General features: G+C 33.2%; 1 protein-coding gene across 1 annotated transcript; it reads left to right on the top strand.

Moving 5' to 3' along the window:
* The first annotated feature begins 1,309 nt into the window (after positions 1–1,309).
* Positions 1,310–10,027, top strand: LOC142621979 (transcription factor MYB1-like). Its single transcript, XM_075795380.1, has 3 exons — positions 1,310–1,482; positions 1,582–1,711; positions 9,213–10,027. The coding sequence occupies exons 1-3, from the start codon at positions 1,353–1,355 to the stop codon at positions 9,790–9,792; spliced, it is 840 nt and encodes a 279-aa protein (XP_075651495.1). The 5' UTR covers positions 1,310–1,352; the 3' UTR covers positions 9,793–10,027.
* The last annotated feature ends 5,432 nt before the right edge of the window (positions 10,028–15,459 follow it).

Genomic DNA, 15,459 nt, shown 5'->3' with positions numbered 1-15,459 from the left:
AATTTTATCCCCAACTCCATTTAGCACTATTCACTCTTCTCTTTCTCATTCAGACACTCTCTTTATTTACTGTGATTAAAAAACATGAGCATGGATTTGAGCACAAATCACACTACATAGATGCACCATCTTATAGAACACAAACATACACACATAGCCATACAATTCCAAAACCTGAAACCCCCAAAAATTATCCCAGATTACTAATCATACACAGATTCATATGAACACACTAACAAAATCACCATATTAGAGCCATTTTGAGACAAACCTTAAATAAAAAAATACCCACAAATCTGCAAATGACAATACCTAAACCCCATTCTAAACCCAAATAAAAAATCACCAAATCCTTATATCACATAAGAAAACCCAATCTGTAAATTGACTAAGACCCAAACCAACAAAGAACTAAACCAAAAGAGAAAAAAAAAAAATTAGAACAGAGAAAGAGGATAGAGATTGAGGGCCACTGGTGGTGGCGTCACCGATGGTGGTGGCGGAGCTCATGGGTCTTGTCAAACGTTCCCTTGACATTTGACACACAAATCCAAACACAAACAAATACCCAAACCCAAAAATAGAGATCTAAACCTAAAAACAAAGACCCAAGCACGTTTGGCACCAAATCAGAGCTGTTGGCATGGAACAATAGCAGTGGTGGTGATGTGATGCTCGAAAATCCCTAGTCAAATGTTTCCATGGCACTGATTTGAGAAAAGAGTGGAAGATGGTAGTGGCAAAAATGGGTTTTGGCCATGGAAGAGGGAGTCTTCAGCCGCCGTGGGTATGAGTGAGGGAGAGGGAGCCGCTGTGGGTGTGGGTGAGAGAGAGAGGGAGCCAGAGGTCAGAGAGAGAGAGAGAGAGAGAGAGAGAGAGAAGGGTTTGTGACTAAGATGAGAAGGTTTTGGCTAGTCATGGATAAAATTGTCTTTTAAGGATTAAGTTGATCGTTTTTTTATCTTGGACCTGATTGGTATTAACTTAAACCTTAGGAGGGATTTAGTGGAATTTACCCAAAGGTCAATATATAGTCTCAAATATAGGTGGTCCCTATATTCGATATCAGGAAATATTTTAACTTGTTGCTAAACGCGGTGAAAACGTGATAGCTCCAGCCATGATTATAATAATAATAATTTCATTTGATTTTTGCTGAATATAATAATATCATTATAATTAATATTTAATAATTTCAGTTTTTTTGCTAAACATGTTTAATAATTTCAGTTGTGTCAAGCTTTTGTTGCACGTTTATAAATTAAGAAGGTTTGGAGCTCCTTGTAGAGTAGTAGAGTAGTGGAAGCAAAAGCCTAAAAGAGAGAGAAAAAAAATGTTGTGAGAGAGCAGAAATGGAAGGAAGGCCATACTGTCCGAAAGGTGTAATCAGGGGAGCATGGTCTGCACGGGAAGATAACATCCTGAAAAACTACATTAAAATCCATGGCGAAGGGAAATGGACAGACCTGCCTCAAAGAGCTGGTTCTAACTTCTAACAATATGCACTATATATTCTCTCTTCTCTCAAAGTGGTTCTCTTTTGTCGATTATTCACACTAACACTTACTTCTTATTTTGTAGGGCTGCGGCGATGTGGGAAGAGTTGCCGGCTTCGTTGGTTGAATTATCTAAGGCCAGATATCAAGAGAGGCAACTTTTCTGAGGATGAAGAAGATCTCATTATCAAACTACATAAGCTTCTTGGTAACAGGTATGGGAAATCGATCTTCTTCTTCTCCTCTGGAGCCGGCTCAATGTAATTTGAGACTTGAGGCCATAAATTTAAAAAACGGTTTTTATATTTAAATATAGATCAAATAAGTTATTCATAAAATATATAAATTAAATAATTTTATTTAATATTAATAAAGTCAAGATTAAGTGCCCGTTTGGTTGGGCTTTTAGGGGCTGAAACGCAGCTTTATTTAAAAGCTGAATTTCTTTGAGCGTTTGGTGAAGCAAAAACGCAACTTTTGGGTAAAAGTTGCGTTTTGGACCAAGGCAAAAACGCCCAAAACGCTTATGGAGGTCTGAAGTTCCATAAACAAAAAGTCCATGGGCGTTTTCAGCTATCCGTTGGGCTCATCCTAAAATTACCGAATTACCCATTGTGCAGCTGCCCCTCATTCCTCTCATCTCATCTCTCTGAGACTTTCTGATCTGAGAAATAAATTTTGATCTGAGAAATTTATGAGACTTTCTGATCTGAGAAATAAATTTTGAAGGTAGAGATTTGATCAACAAAACACCAAGCACAATGACTCTCACCTTTAGAGTCTCACACACAGTGACTCTCATTGCAGACGAAGTGGTAAGAGAAAAAAAGAAAAAAAGAAAAAAGGAAAGAGCTCTGTGGAATGAAAAGAGAGAAAGGAAGAAGAAGGAAAAAAAAAAAGAAAAAAAAAAAAAGAAAAAAAAAGAAAGAACTCTGTGGAATGAAAAGAGAGAAAGGAAGAGAAGAAAAAAGAAAAAAAGAAAAAAGGAAAGAGTTCTGCAATCTGGAGGAAAATGGGAAAGAAGGACAAAATAGAAAAGGGAAGGGTACGCGTGTGGAGGGGAAAAAAAGAGGAAAAGAAGGAGAAAAAAAAAGAGAAAAAAAGAGAGAGAAGGGTACGTGTATGGAGGAGAAAAAAGGAGGGAAAGAAAAAGGAAAAAAAAAAAGAAAATGCTATCACAATATTTTCACAATAAATTTGAAGTGGTAGGTTATTATTAGCTAATATTGGTGAGAAAAAAATAATTTTTTTAGAAAGAGAAAAAAATAATTGTAATAGTACATTTAAATTAAAATCAGTATCAATTATCACAATATTTTCACAATAAATCTTAAGTGGTAGGTTATTATTAGCTAATATTGGTGAGAAAAAATAATTTTTTTAGAAAAAGAAAAAAATAATTGCAATAGTACGTTCAAATTAAAATCAGTATCAATTATCACAATAATTTCACAATATTTTCACAATAAATCTTAAGTGGTGGATTATTATTAGCTAATATTGATGAGAAAAAAAAAATTTAGAAAGAGAAAAATTGATTTAAGTATATGAAGTAGTTGATTTAAGTATGAAATAAACTTCCTTATATCTACATTGTCCTTTTTGGTAATTTACCCTTCAAATTGCAACTTTTATAAGTGCTAGCCAAACACTCAGCTTTTTCAAAAAACATTTTTTAACAGCTTTTACCAAACACTCAACTTTTTGAAAAAACACTTTTTCATTATGCACTTTTTGAAAACTAAACTTTTTCATTATGCACTTTTTCAAAAAGCCCAACCAAACTCACCCTAATTTGAAGAGTGAAATATATAATTTGCATACTAAGAGCATCTACATTTGTGGAGGCAAAAATTGGGCTATTTAGCACCTACAAAAGTCACATTATCTATTTTAACTATTCACTTTACCATACATTTAATATTAGTGGATCTATATTCTTAGTTATTTGATTAAAATAATATAAATAACTCATTAGAATAATCATAAAAACATCCACCACAAATGAAGAGAGTTTTGGTGCTGGGCAGGGGCTTGGGTCGGCAGTGATGAGTGGAGGAATAGGAGCTTTGCAACGGGAAGAAATGAAGAGTGTAAGGACTAAGGAGAGAGGAGCAACATGTAGAAATGGGAAAGGAGGAGAAAAAAAAAATTCTAACCAGTGTAAACACAACATAAAAAAAAAAAAAAAAAAAATATATATATATATATATATATTTAACCTTTGAGCCACAGTGCACGATCATCTATGGTTGTGCACTGTAGCTGAGAAGTCAAAATTTTTTATTTTGGCTCCACCAATACAACCCAAGTTTTGTAATTGGTGGTGCTAAAAATAGTAATATGACTTTTTAGCACCACCAATAATAATGCTCTAACTAAACTAAAGTTAACTTCATGTAGAGAATTAATTAATTATTATAGTTTAAGCATAAAATTTAACAAGGTAACACATGATTTAATAAAGTTGTAATCTAATTATTAATTTTATATTTTAGTATTAAGAAGATAAAGATTGTTCGGTGTGTGACTATTTAGGAGATTAGGTGGCCAATGTTGACAATCTACTATGTAGGATATTGGTTTATAAAAATTAAAGTCTCAAGCTATTTGAGGAAATTAATCATCATTGATGAACTAGCACATTTTCAACAATTTTCCCTCTAAACAATATAGGATTTCAATTGGGTTAAGCTTTTCTTGGTCTAGTATTTTGGAGGCTTTGATGGAGATAAGAAAAAGAAAATGTCAAAGCTATTACAAATTATACTATAAAATGTTTAATCATTAATGTGACAATGAATGTGATTATGAACTTTAACAATTTAATTAATGAATATTAATTTGCATCATCTTTTTTTTTTTTTTTTTTTTTTTTGTGATTGGTAGCATATTTTTTTGTAAGTTTTATGAAGTAAAATTTGTAATAATTCTAGCATCACTCATGATAGAAATAGTGCACAACTATTTAAAAAAAAATATCATCATAAGATTTGGGCATTTTTATAATGTAGGGTGCGTCATTTTTTCATGAAAGGGTGGAAATGTTTTGTAGTGGGGGCCTTAGGCCTTGGCCTTGTGTGGGTCCTGTGCTTCTCCTTCTTCCTTCAATTAAAATTACTTCTTTCATCTTTCTCATTCTAGGTTAGAAAATCTTAGTAGTGATTAATTGACATTTAGTAAGGAAAATCTTAGTAAGGAAAATAATTTTAACCACAAGAAGGAGTTAAGATTTAGTAAATGTGCAATAAAGTACAATAAAAAGCATATTAAAATTATAAAATTTCTTTTAGAGATATACACCATGTTGTGTGAAAGTGCCTCTGTAAACATTCTCACATAAGATTGATTATGAAAAATATTATTAACTTTAGAAAGATTTCCAAAATAAATATAAAAACGAAGATAATTTGAAATAAAAATAGATACAAACACATAAAAAAGAATACTAAGGGGCTGTTTGGATTTGTTGTTTCCATTGCTCATAACTCTGTTTCCATCACTCATAACTCAAAAATGGTGGGATCCAGTGATGAGAAGTCTGTTTGATTTTTGTTTCTAGTTTTTGTTTCCATTACTCAATTCTCTGATTTTTTAGTAATGAGTTATGAAAACTGAAAACACATTTTAGATGTTTTCAGTTTCCAAAACTCAGGGTATGTTTGGTAATTGTTTTTTCCCTTATTTTCTGTTTTCAAAAACAATTTTCTATTTTTGAAACTAAAAAACTTGTTTGGCAACCCTAAACGGACAGAAAACAAAAACTATTCTCAAAATTCAATTTGTGAAGGAAACTGAAAACATGCAAAAGGCTGTTTTCAGTTTCTAATTTTCAAAAGTCAATAAAAATACGCATTTAATTTAATGAATCTAACTCATTCAATGAGTTATCATTAGAGTTCAAATCTTAATAACAACATATTTTAATATTTTCTATTTTTTTTTTCAAAAAATTATCTTTTTAATTTCAACTAACCAAACATGTTTTTAATTTCAAAAATATAAGAAAATTGTTTTTTCTTTATATTCTCAAAAACAAGTTTTTGAAAATAGACAACAAAAACTGTTACCAAACATAACCTCAGTTTTTAATGGTATTTTCGTAATTAAACACACATGGAAAGACTCATTGTTAGAGAAACAGCGGTAACTTTTGACTTTTTTTTTTTTTTTTTTTCACTGGGTTCGGTGGGTCTTCCTTTCACACTGGTTTCATCTTCATCTTCTTCTTCTTTTCTTTTCCCTTTCACACTGGTCTTCTTCCTCTTCCTTCTTTCTTTTCCCTTTCACGTTGGTTGCTTTTTTTTTTCTTTTCCCTTCTTTTCCCTTTTTTTGCTGGTTGCATTCTTTTCCCTTTCACATTGGGTTGGTTGCATTTTTTTTCCCCCATTCCTTTTCACTGGGTTTTTGGGTTCCTTTTTTTTAAAATTTAATTTAATTTTTTTTATTTTTCTCACAATCTTTTCTCTAACACACTAACACACAAACACCAAACCCACAAACATGTTCATCCACACAAGCCCACCAAATAGAAACAAACAAAACCCAATAAAATTAAACTTAGAAAACTAAACATATGAAGTTCAAGATCAACTCAAAATTTAACATCAAGATCTATTTTTCCAACTCAAAATTTAACATCAAGATCAACTCAAAATTAAACAAAACCCACATAATTTTTACTAGGTTTAGGGATACAGATCAAGATCGTCTTTTCCCCACCGTGCCCGCGGCTTCGAGCTCACCATCGGAGCAAATGGAGACGAAGCTGAAGAAGAAGCTGTGGAAGATGAAGATAAAGAAGAAGAAAAAGAAGAAGCAGCAACCATTTTGAGAAATACATATAATGAAAAAAGGTTGCTGCTTCTTCTGTTAGTGGTATGCTTTAAGTGATCAGGTATGGGTCTGACTTGGTGATCAGAAATGGGTTCCACAAAAAGGTTGAAATCTTCGAGTTATAAAAAGTGAAAACAGTGTCCAAACGGGTGGGCAGTGAAAATTGGGGTATTTTAAGTGACGAGTGAGAAGTGATGAGTGACGAAAATTGAGTGAAGAGTGATGAGTAATGAAAAAAAAAAAAAAAACCAAACAGGGCCTAAGACTGCCTTAGGCCTACCTTCACTGAAGGTGATGAAGAGAAAACTCAAATCCTCAAATACACCCATAGACCTCTTATAAATAACAAAGTCTATAATATATATATTTTACTCTAGTTCTAGTTTGTCGCAACAGAACCTTCAAAGAGATATCTCCCTATTCTAATAGTGGCATGCTACAAGAGATATCTAGTTTAAAACATGATTCTAGCTAATTTGATTCGAACTCTACCAAAAATCAACTTAATAACTTTACATTCAAGCCATATGCTGACACAACAACCATCCAGCCTTCAAATTTTTAGGGTTGGTTATAGATTAAAATAGATTAGTAAGGGCTACATGTTCTTCTTCTTCTTCTTCTTCTTCTTCTTCTTATTTTCCCTATTTGAAGTCATATTATCCATTATCTTTTTAATTGATGTTATTTTTTACTCTTTTTAATAATGTTAGTTTAAGTCTTTCTCTATATTTTTTTGTTCCCTCGACTTGAAACCAACTTTTCCATCCCGTTGTATTAATCATTCTCGTCCTTTGCATATATCCAAATTCTCTCTCTCTCTCTCTCTCTCTCTCTCTCCATAGGTAAATAGCGTGGAATGGGGGATGTGGGATTTGAACCACAAACATCACAAAAATGTTGAAGTAAAATTTTATTTTATTTTTATTGACCTTCAAACAATTCGAACAAATGAAATTATGAGATTCATAGATTGACACCTGAGTTTTGGTATTCAATTATTCAAGGTCTTTTTCAGAAAGATATTTATTTTCATGAGTGGGAAAAGCCATTTTTGAAAGACAAAGCCAGCAGTATCTAAGGTCCAAACATTTATAATTATTTATTTTACGAAAATCTAGATGCTGATATGTTGCATGCGAATTGAAACCGAGCATATGTCACTGAATCTTCCTGAATGAATGGGGAAATATGATTTTAAACATAAGAAATGCCAAGAACATGGTTAAATGATGTCAATTCGAAAAACTTTACAGTCCAAATAATTGATATAGGGATCTCTCCCATTGAATCCACCATTTCCTTCTAAGTTTTAGTTAGCTATCAGAAATAAGTTATTAAAAAATCAAATAGCATTGCTTTTACTATTAAAAAAAAAATTGTATATTATTATTGGATTCAATGCGGTTACACTCACACTTCAAGAATGAATGGAGATATATGATTTTAAACATGAGAAATGCTAAGAACATGATTAAATTATGTCAATTGAGAAAACTTTATAGTAATTGATACACGGATCTCTCCCAATGAATCCACAATTTCCTTCTAATTTTTAGTTAGCTATAAGAAATAAGGTATTTAAAAAATCAAATAGCACTGCTTTACTATTAAAAAAATGATACATTATTACTGGATTCAATGTAGTCATACTCACACTTCAAGAATTCCCAAGTGTTAGTTTGAATGGAAAATAAAAATACATCGAAGTGTTAAGTTAATGTCTTCACAAACTGATGACATATATTTAGGGTGAACAAAACTTAGGTGCAGTACTTAATTAGCTATTCCTTAGATTCCATTTTTAAGATTTTTTTATGTGAATTTTTTCTCATATGATAGAAGTGTATTTTTTAATTAAGTAGCTATAAGTTGAATCTTAACAGAGGAATTTAAAAAACAGCACTCAACGTACTGTATCTAAGTTTTGTCCATTTAGGAGTCCACTAAGATTTTGATTGATTTACAACCTTATTTTTTACTTAGGAACTACAACCTTATTCATAGTAGGATTAGTGAAATAACTTTTCGGAAAAAAGAAAAGAAAAGAAGAAGAATAACCCTTTTTACCCAATTTGCGCTCGTAACATGTTGTCATTGGTATATAATGACATGTACTGTGATTAAAACAATGTTAGCAACGAGCTCATCTAAAATTAATGTTCAACAATTTCAACTTACCACCTCAACAATATTAAAGGTATGATTTTTTCCACAACTTTATGAGATGATAAGTTGACTAAATTGTTCAAAACGTTATATGCCTAACAGTAATCTTCATATATAATATTATATAAGGTTTTTATTAACTTCTTCTGAGTAAACCAAAATATATTTTAGATTAAAAAGAAAACTAAATACATTATTATTATTATTATTATTATTATTATTATGATAAAAAACACCTTTTCTTTATTATAATAATTTTATGATTTTTTTATTATAATAATTTTATGATGAAATGATAAAAACACCTTACACATTGCTATTAATTGCAAATTTGATAATATATAGTGATAAGTTTAACAAATATTAAATAAAAGATCAGCATAAGTAACAGTAAATTTAATTTTGAGAAAAAAATTTATAAAATCCACAATTGTGCAAATCATAAGCAAGTGAAATAAACTCATTTTGCATGCGAGTTTGAGATTTTTTTTTAATTTAAAAATTCAATAGTTATAAAGGAGGATGAAATATTTGAACCCTAGATATTTTCATTAGCAAGTGAATTCATTAGCAAGTGAATCATAAGCAAGTGAAATAAACTCATTTTCCTTTGGGTCCGGGGAAAATTCCCCTCCGTCCTCCCAAATGTCACACTATAAAGTGATAAATTAATGTACTTACAAACTAGACGTTGTGTAACGAGTGTTGCAGTTGGTCACTCATTGCTCGGAGATTACCAGGACGAACTGACAATGAGATAAAGAATTACTGGAACACCATTTTAAGCAAGAGGGTGCAAGGTGACAAGATTCATGAACAAAGTAGTAGAAGGATAAGAAAGTTGACATCAGATTCCAATCCAGGAATAAAACCGGTTGCTCACCCTGTGATTCGACCAAAAGCAGTGCGGTGCACAAAGGTTATCCTCCCATGGCAAGCAGATAATAATCAAGTGTTCAATGAAAATATAGTTCCTCATGAGAATAGTGAGAACCTATTTCCTTCAGTTCAGCCGGAGAATAATATCTCTGACTTTCTGATAGATTTGGATATAAATTACCTTTTGAGATCGGATGTGCGAAATTCAGATGGCCACCAAACGAATGAAATCAATGTACGTGACATTGTGTTGGATTTGCCAGTTTCTGGATGTGATGCCAAGCTTAAAGATTTAATGGATGAAGGGAAGCCTGAGAATTGGAGGGCTACTAATCCTTTTCAGCCAAATGAAGCTATGGATCTCATCACATTGGCATCTTTTCTGGATTCAGAAGATACATGGATTAGCTGAAAGTAAACAAGATGCATAACTAAGCCCATTATCTTCATGAATAATTCGGTGCCCATTGCTGTTTGCATTTTCTTATGTTGAAGGTTAGTATAGTCATCTATGTGTAAATCATGAATAGTTGGAGTGTATTTTGCTTGGCATCCGTTGAACCCAATAATGGATAATGCTCTCCGCATGTTAACATTAGACATTTTTCAGTTGCAAATGTATTGGTTTGACCCATTAAAAGTTAAAACCCAATACATTAAGGGCTAGTTTGATAGGAGATTTTTAGTAATATTATTGTTGTTTTGTGAAAATACGTGTGAGTGAAAAAATGTATAAAAATACGTATAATATTGTTTAAACACTGAAAACTGTTGTTTAACAACAATAATAAACACCCCCTAATACTCTCATATACCAAATATATATATATATACACACTCACATATATGCACTATATATTGTGTTCGTAGCATTTATACCCAAATATGTGTTTGTGATTGGCTGATTGCAAATGAAGAGGTGTAATTCACCTTCCTCACACAAACACGACCATTCTTGACATTGTAGGAACTTGTGGCTTCTTCCTCTCATTCTCATGGCAAGTTTCTCATCAGTTGTGTCATGTCTACCTACTATTTTTTTTTAAATAAATATATACTAATGATATTTGAGAGTTTGGTAAATTGTTTTTAGTTTTCACCCCCTTTTGTTCTCTGGATGTTTTAATTCCTTTGCTTTTTTGGTAAGTGGATCTTGGTTGAAAACTTTCAACAATTGCTTCATGTGTTGTCATGTATGAGTAGTGGATTGTATGTATATATTGTATTGATTGAATAAACATATAGAGTGACACCCTTTTGGCTATAGAGTGACACGTCTACTAACACTAACACACTCCATTACATGCATGTCAACAACTTCATAAGCCACCATCAATACAGACATTAGAAACACCGCCAGTACTACTTCTATGGGTTCTTTTGCCTCTTTATTTCTATTTGTTGACTTAATCAAGCAAAATTTTTATTTTTATTTATTCATATTTTTTTGGTAAAGCTAAAAATTTTCATTGAGACACAATTCGCGAGTGCTCCAATTGTTTCGTTAGTACGTAGTACGCCAGCCCATAAATGAGTCCAGCCTAAAAGGTTTTGCCTTTTAGGGTTTGTGAGAGAAAATGGGGGGTTTTGTCCCTTTTAGCAAAAACAAGTAGCAAAATGCTCTGTTTTGAAACTATTTAACCATCTGCCCCTGTTGTGGGTTCCAGTTAGCTCAACTGGTAAAGTCTTTAATGGTTGTATAAGAGATCTGGGGTTCAATTCCCGCCTACACCAAAAACTGATTGGTGTCTTGATCTGATGATAAATGACTATCATCAGGAGTGGATGCCATAGGTTGAAACTCTCTATAAAAAAAAAAAAAAACCATATGCCTCTGTTTTGAAACTCAATTTTTTAAAAATCGAGTTTCAATGAAAAACTCGATTTAATGAAAATTGAGTTACTTGCAAAACTTGATTTTTTAAAAGTCGATTTAATGAAAAACTCGATTTTTTAAAAGTTTTTTGCCTATAACTCAATTTTTTTAAAATCGAGTTTTTCATTGAAACTTGATTTTTAGAAAATCAAGTTTAAAACAAGGGCATATGGCTAAATAGTTTTAAAAAATGGCCATTTTGCTACTTGTTTTTGCTGAAAGGGGTAAAACCCCATTTTGGCCATGGCTTGTGTTATGTACAAACGGTATCAAAGAAAGAGGCGAGGAACGCAAAAATATTCACAATTTCTTGTCACACTAGTAACGCGGCAGAGTGTGATTGAAGAAAAAATTGTAGAGTTATGTGTAAGTGATGATTAACCGCTCACAATTTGCCATGTCAAAGTTGTGACAAAAAAATTCTGAAATAATATGTGGTTCTAGAACTACTCAAGTACCGAAGATAAGATATCATACATCTTCAAAAAGCCATGTGCCCCGCAGCCGGCCTGCTCTAATTTAAAAAATATTTTTTTTATGGAAAATTTTTAAAAATATTAATGGATGCATTTATTGATAAAAGCCAATTTTTATTTTGCAGATGAGGGTGTTTTATTATGAGGTTCATGTTGCAAATTTAAGGGCTTTTTGAGCTTATAAATTTTACTATAACTTAATTTAAGTGCATATATATGAGAAGCTTATTCTTAAAGACTTGAACATCGGTCATTGCCACAAGAACTTGTACTTGTAGAGTAACTATTGCGTCAATAGTTCATAGTTGTATTATTTGTGTCACTCTAATAGTGTTTCGTTTTTAATCACTAATTATAGAATGTCATGTATTTAGATTTTTCTATTTTAAACTTTGATTACTTTATTGAAAAGAAAAGGTGATGTATGACCGATTGTGATTGTGATTGTGATTGTGATTGGTAGGGTATAGAGCAAAATAATAACAATTACAAGGACTTTTATTTGCGTTACTCCATAGGGTTCATTGCACTTTGTTTCTTTTAAAAATTAAAACCTTATTATTATTATTATTATTATTATTATTATTATTAAAAAAACGTTTTGATAATATTCCTTATAGCAAGAGTAAAACAAATGATGTTACAGAATTTACTATCATTTTGTGAGTGTTTCTCAAAAAAAAAAAACTATCATTTTTGTAAGTGCACAATTGCACCTGGACCCAAGAACAGTTATGGGCTCAGGCCCAATGAGCCTTAAACAATATGAATTTGTAGAGTGTGGGCTTGAAACCCAGGTTAGAAGTATGTGGGGATTAAATGACAAACTAAGGATTTCGAATACTTGGAAACAATAAGGAATATTGTAAATTGGCCTCCTCGGACGTAAGCCGAGAGCTGTTATTATGTTATATCCCTTTCTTAGTCTTTATCTTTCTTTTTAGGTTACAAAAGTCCTTCCCCTTTCTGTCTTAAATTGCTCTTTATATACTACTCTTTTGAATGCTTAGTACACGTGTTGCTTCACCTCCCCCTTAGTTTAGATATTTCTTTTTTCAGTGCCTTTGAATAGTAACCAGAAGTTTCTCTTCCACTGTTCAGGTGTCACTTCTCCATAAATGCGGCCAGGGTGGTAGGTGCAGGGTCTTTAATGTGGAGGCAGCAGCCTTTATCTTTGACATTTCTTCAACACCGGTGCTTCTGGGGCGTTCTAGGGTTCACCCCTTTTAACTATTGGCCTTAACTGTGTCATCCCCTAACCTTTATTATGAAATCCCGAGTTCTTAGGTGCTCGTCCGAGGGTAAGTTCACCCTCGGCTGGATCCTCGTATCCTCGGCGTATGGGCCGACCCATAGCACTAACAACTTCCAAACCTAGGGTCAGGTCGGCCTTCCTTAACACGGCCCAAAAGGCCCACGTTCCCATCAGGATCTTTTTGCCCCCCACAATTTTGTCCGTGTAATTATGAGGTTTATATAATTTTTTCATCATAAATTATTATGAATTAATATATGTGGTGGTCAATAGTCATGTGGTGGTATGAAATATGAATCAACAATCACATGACCCTTCCTGTGGAATTTGCTGCAACAAACCCGAATCTATTGACTATTGGCCACTTAATTGCTTTAGGAATGTCCTCTTGCGAGGAATGTCTGGGCTCTGTTTAGAGGAAAGCTCCAAAAATGCCGAAACGATGTCTAAGATTTTTTCCTGCTATTCAATCAGATGATAGGAAAGCTGGATACTCGGGAATTTGAGTGATGGGTAGTGACTTCTTGGGCGATTTGAAATGCTCGAAACAAATTCTATCTTGAGAAAACTCAAGCCCAGCCGAAGAGAATCCTGGATGGTGCTGTTGGCTTCCTTGAAGATGTTGTATATATAAGTGTATACAAGGATAGGTTGTAATAATGATGTTTGAGTTTAGAGAATATGGTTTCATAAAGTGAAAGTTCAAATTCTGGAATTTTCTAAATAAAAATTTGAAATTTAGCCATTTTCGATCGGTCGAAACTTTGGCTTGATCTATCGAAAATGGTAAGAAAATAATCCGGGAGTTCCTAGATGTCTCGATCATTGTTCGATTCCTGTTCGATCGATTGAAAAGAGCACTCAATCGATCGAAAATGAACTGTCGACCGATCGAAAATCGTGAAATAGGATTTTCTACAGGATTTTTTGCAGAATTTTCTAGTGATTGTTCAGAAAGGTTGAAGAGGTTTTAAGCCTTCTGAATGGTTTTATGAAACATTTTAACTCTCCATACATGTCTTTTGATGAAATATAACCCTATGAGTATAAATAGAAGCTTATGTTCACTTGAAATCCTGTGATCATTCTCCAGAATTGTTATCTATAGAGCTCAACATTTTGGTTGTATCCTGGGTACAAATTTACGATAACCCTTTAGTAACAATAGTGTAGGAGGGCAAATATTGTCTAAAGAAAACGATAATATGCCTCCAAGTTATCTATTTTTTGTTTGTTTTTTTTTGTGTTAACCTTATTCTTCCATTATCACTTTGTGTAATGTCCCAAACAGAAGAGTACCATAGATGACTCTTGTCAGTCTTTCTCTATGCTTATTTTTTTGCTTCCTCTGGTCTGAACTGTTTATTTTATCTGTTTGCTCCCCCTTCACCTATTTTAAGGTGTTAGTATATAGTTTAGTCTAGCCTAGCTCATCGAGCTTAGCTCAGTATACTATACTTGTAGTATATTCATATTACTTGTACGTTACACATAACCTATATAAGGCTCTCTATTGTGCAGTGTTATTTATACAGAATATGCATCAATATACATACTATTCAATCTTTCTCTCTCTCATTTTATATTCTTAACATGGTATCAAAGCGATTTCTCTGACTTTTTGGTACATATGGTCATCTTCAGTGTTCTTTAGCTGCCCTCGCCTTCATCTAGTAATCACTGCTAGAAGAGAGTTACCGCCGTCAAGACACAACCAATGCAACCCTCAGATCAAGTCTTTTGTCCCATCAAATCGTTGAACCACGACTACGAATTGATAGATCAGACTATCCCGAGCAAAACCCAGCCAAAAAAAATCCCAAGACGGCTTCTCACACACCCACACGCACTGCCAAAAGTTCTCTAGGAGTGGTTCATGCGCCTCCACGCTCCACTAGAACTTCCCACGCGTCGCAATTGAGCCACCACGCACCAAACCAGTCTGTGTAACGCCATGTCAGCCCTAGGGTTACATCATCACTCTGCAACATCATTTTGTGTCATCAGTGACATCATCTTGCCATGTCATCAACCTACGTTAGTGTCCTGCATCAGCACACGTCATCCGTTGACCAGTTGCCGTTGACTGTTGACTTTAAGCATTGACCATTGACTATAAGCATTAACCGTTGACCTGGCATTGACTTTTTACTAAAAAGTCAAATTTTTTAACAAGGCTTATCTTGCACAATTTTTTGTGTGTAGATTCCGGTTTTGGACCTCATTTCCTCGTTTAAGGTCTCTAAATCCATCTTTTTGGTCATTTTCTTCATTATTACTCAACCAAACGAGCGAGACATTATACTTCCTATCACCATCATCTTGGATGGTCCTACTAGCTATCATGCATGGTCTCAAAATATCAAAACATGACTGTTTTTCGCAAGGGTTGCAAACTATGGAGGTATGTAACCGGTTCGATTCCCAAGCCAGTACCAATACCTCAGTCTAAAGGCATAACTGATGCCGATT

The sequence above is a fragment of the Castanea sativa genome, chromosome 1, assembly GCF_040712315.1.
Source record: "Castanea sativa cultivar Marrone di Chiusa Pesio chromosome 1, ASM4071231v1".
Lineage (NCBI taxonomy): Eukaryota > Viridiplantae > Streptophyta > Magnoliopsida > Fagales > Fagaceae > Castanea > Castanea sativa.
This window is presented reverse-complemented; position numbering and strand designations above follow the sequence as displayed.

Bases quoted from the DNA above. Each gene is read 5' to 3' on its own strand.
- LOC142621979 (XM_075795380.1), top strand. From the start codon at position 1,353: ATGGAAGGAAGGCCATACTGTCCGAAAGGTGTAATCAGGGGAGCATGG. The intron at 1,483-1,581 runs GTTCTAACTTCT...CTTATTTTGTAG, and splicing joins AGACCTGCCTCAAAGAGCTG to GGCTGCGGCGATGTGGGAAG. The intron at 1,712-9,212 runs GTATGGGAAATC...CGAGTGTTGCAG, and splicing joins CATAAGCTTCTTGGTAACAG to TTGGTCACTCATTGCTCGGA.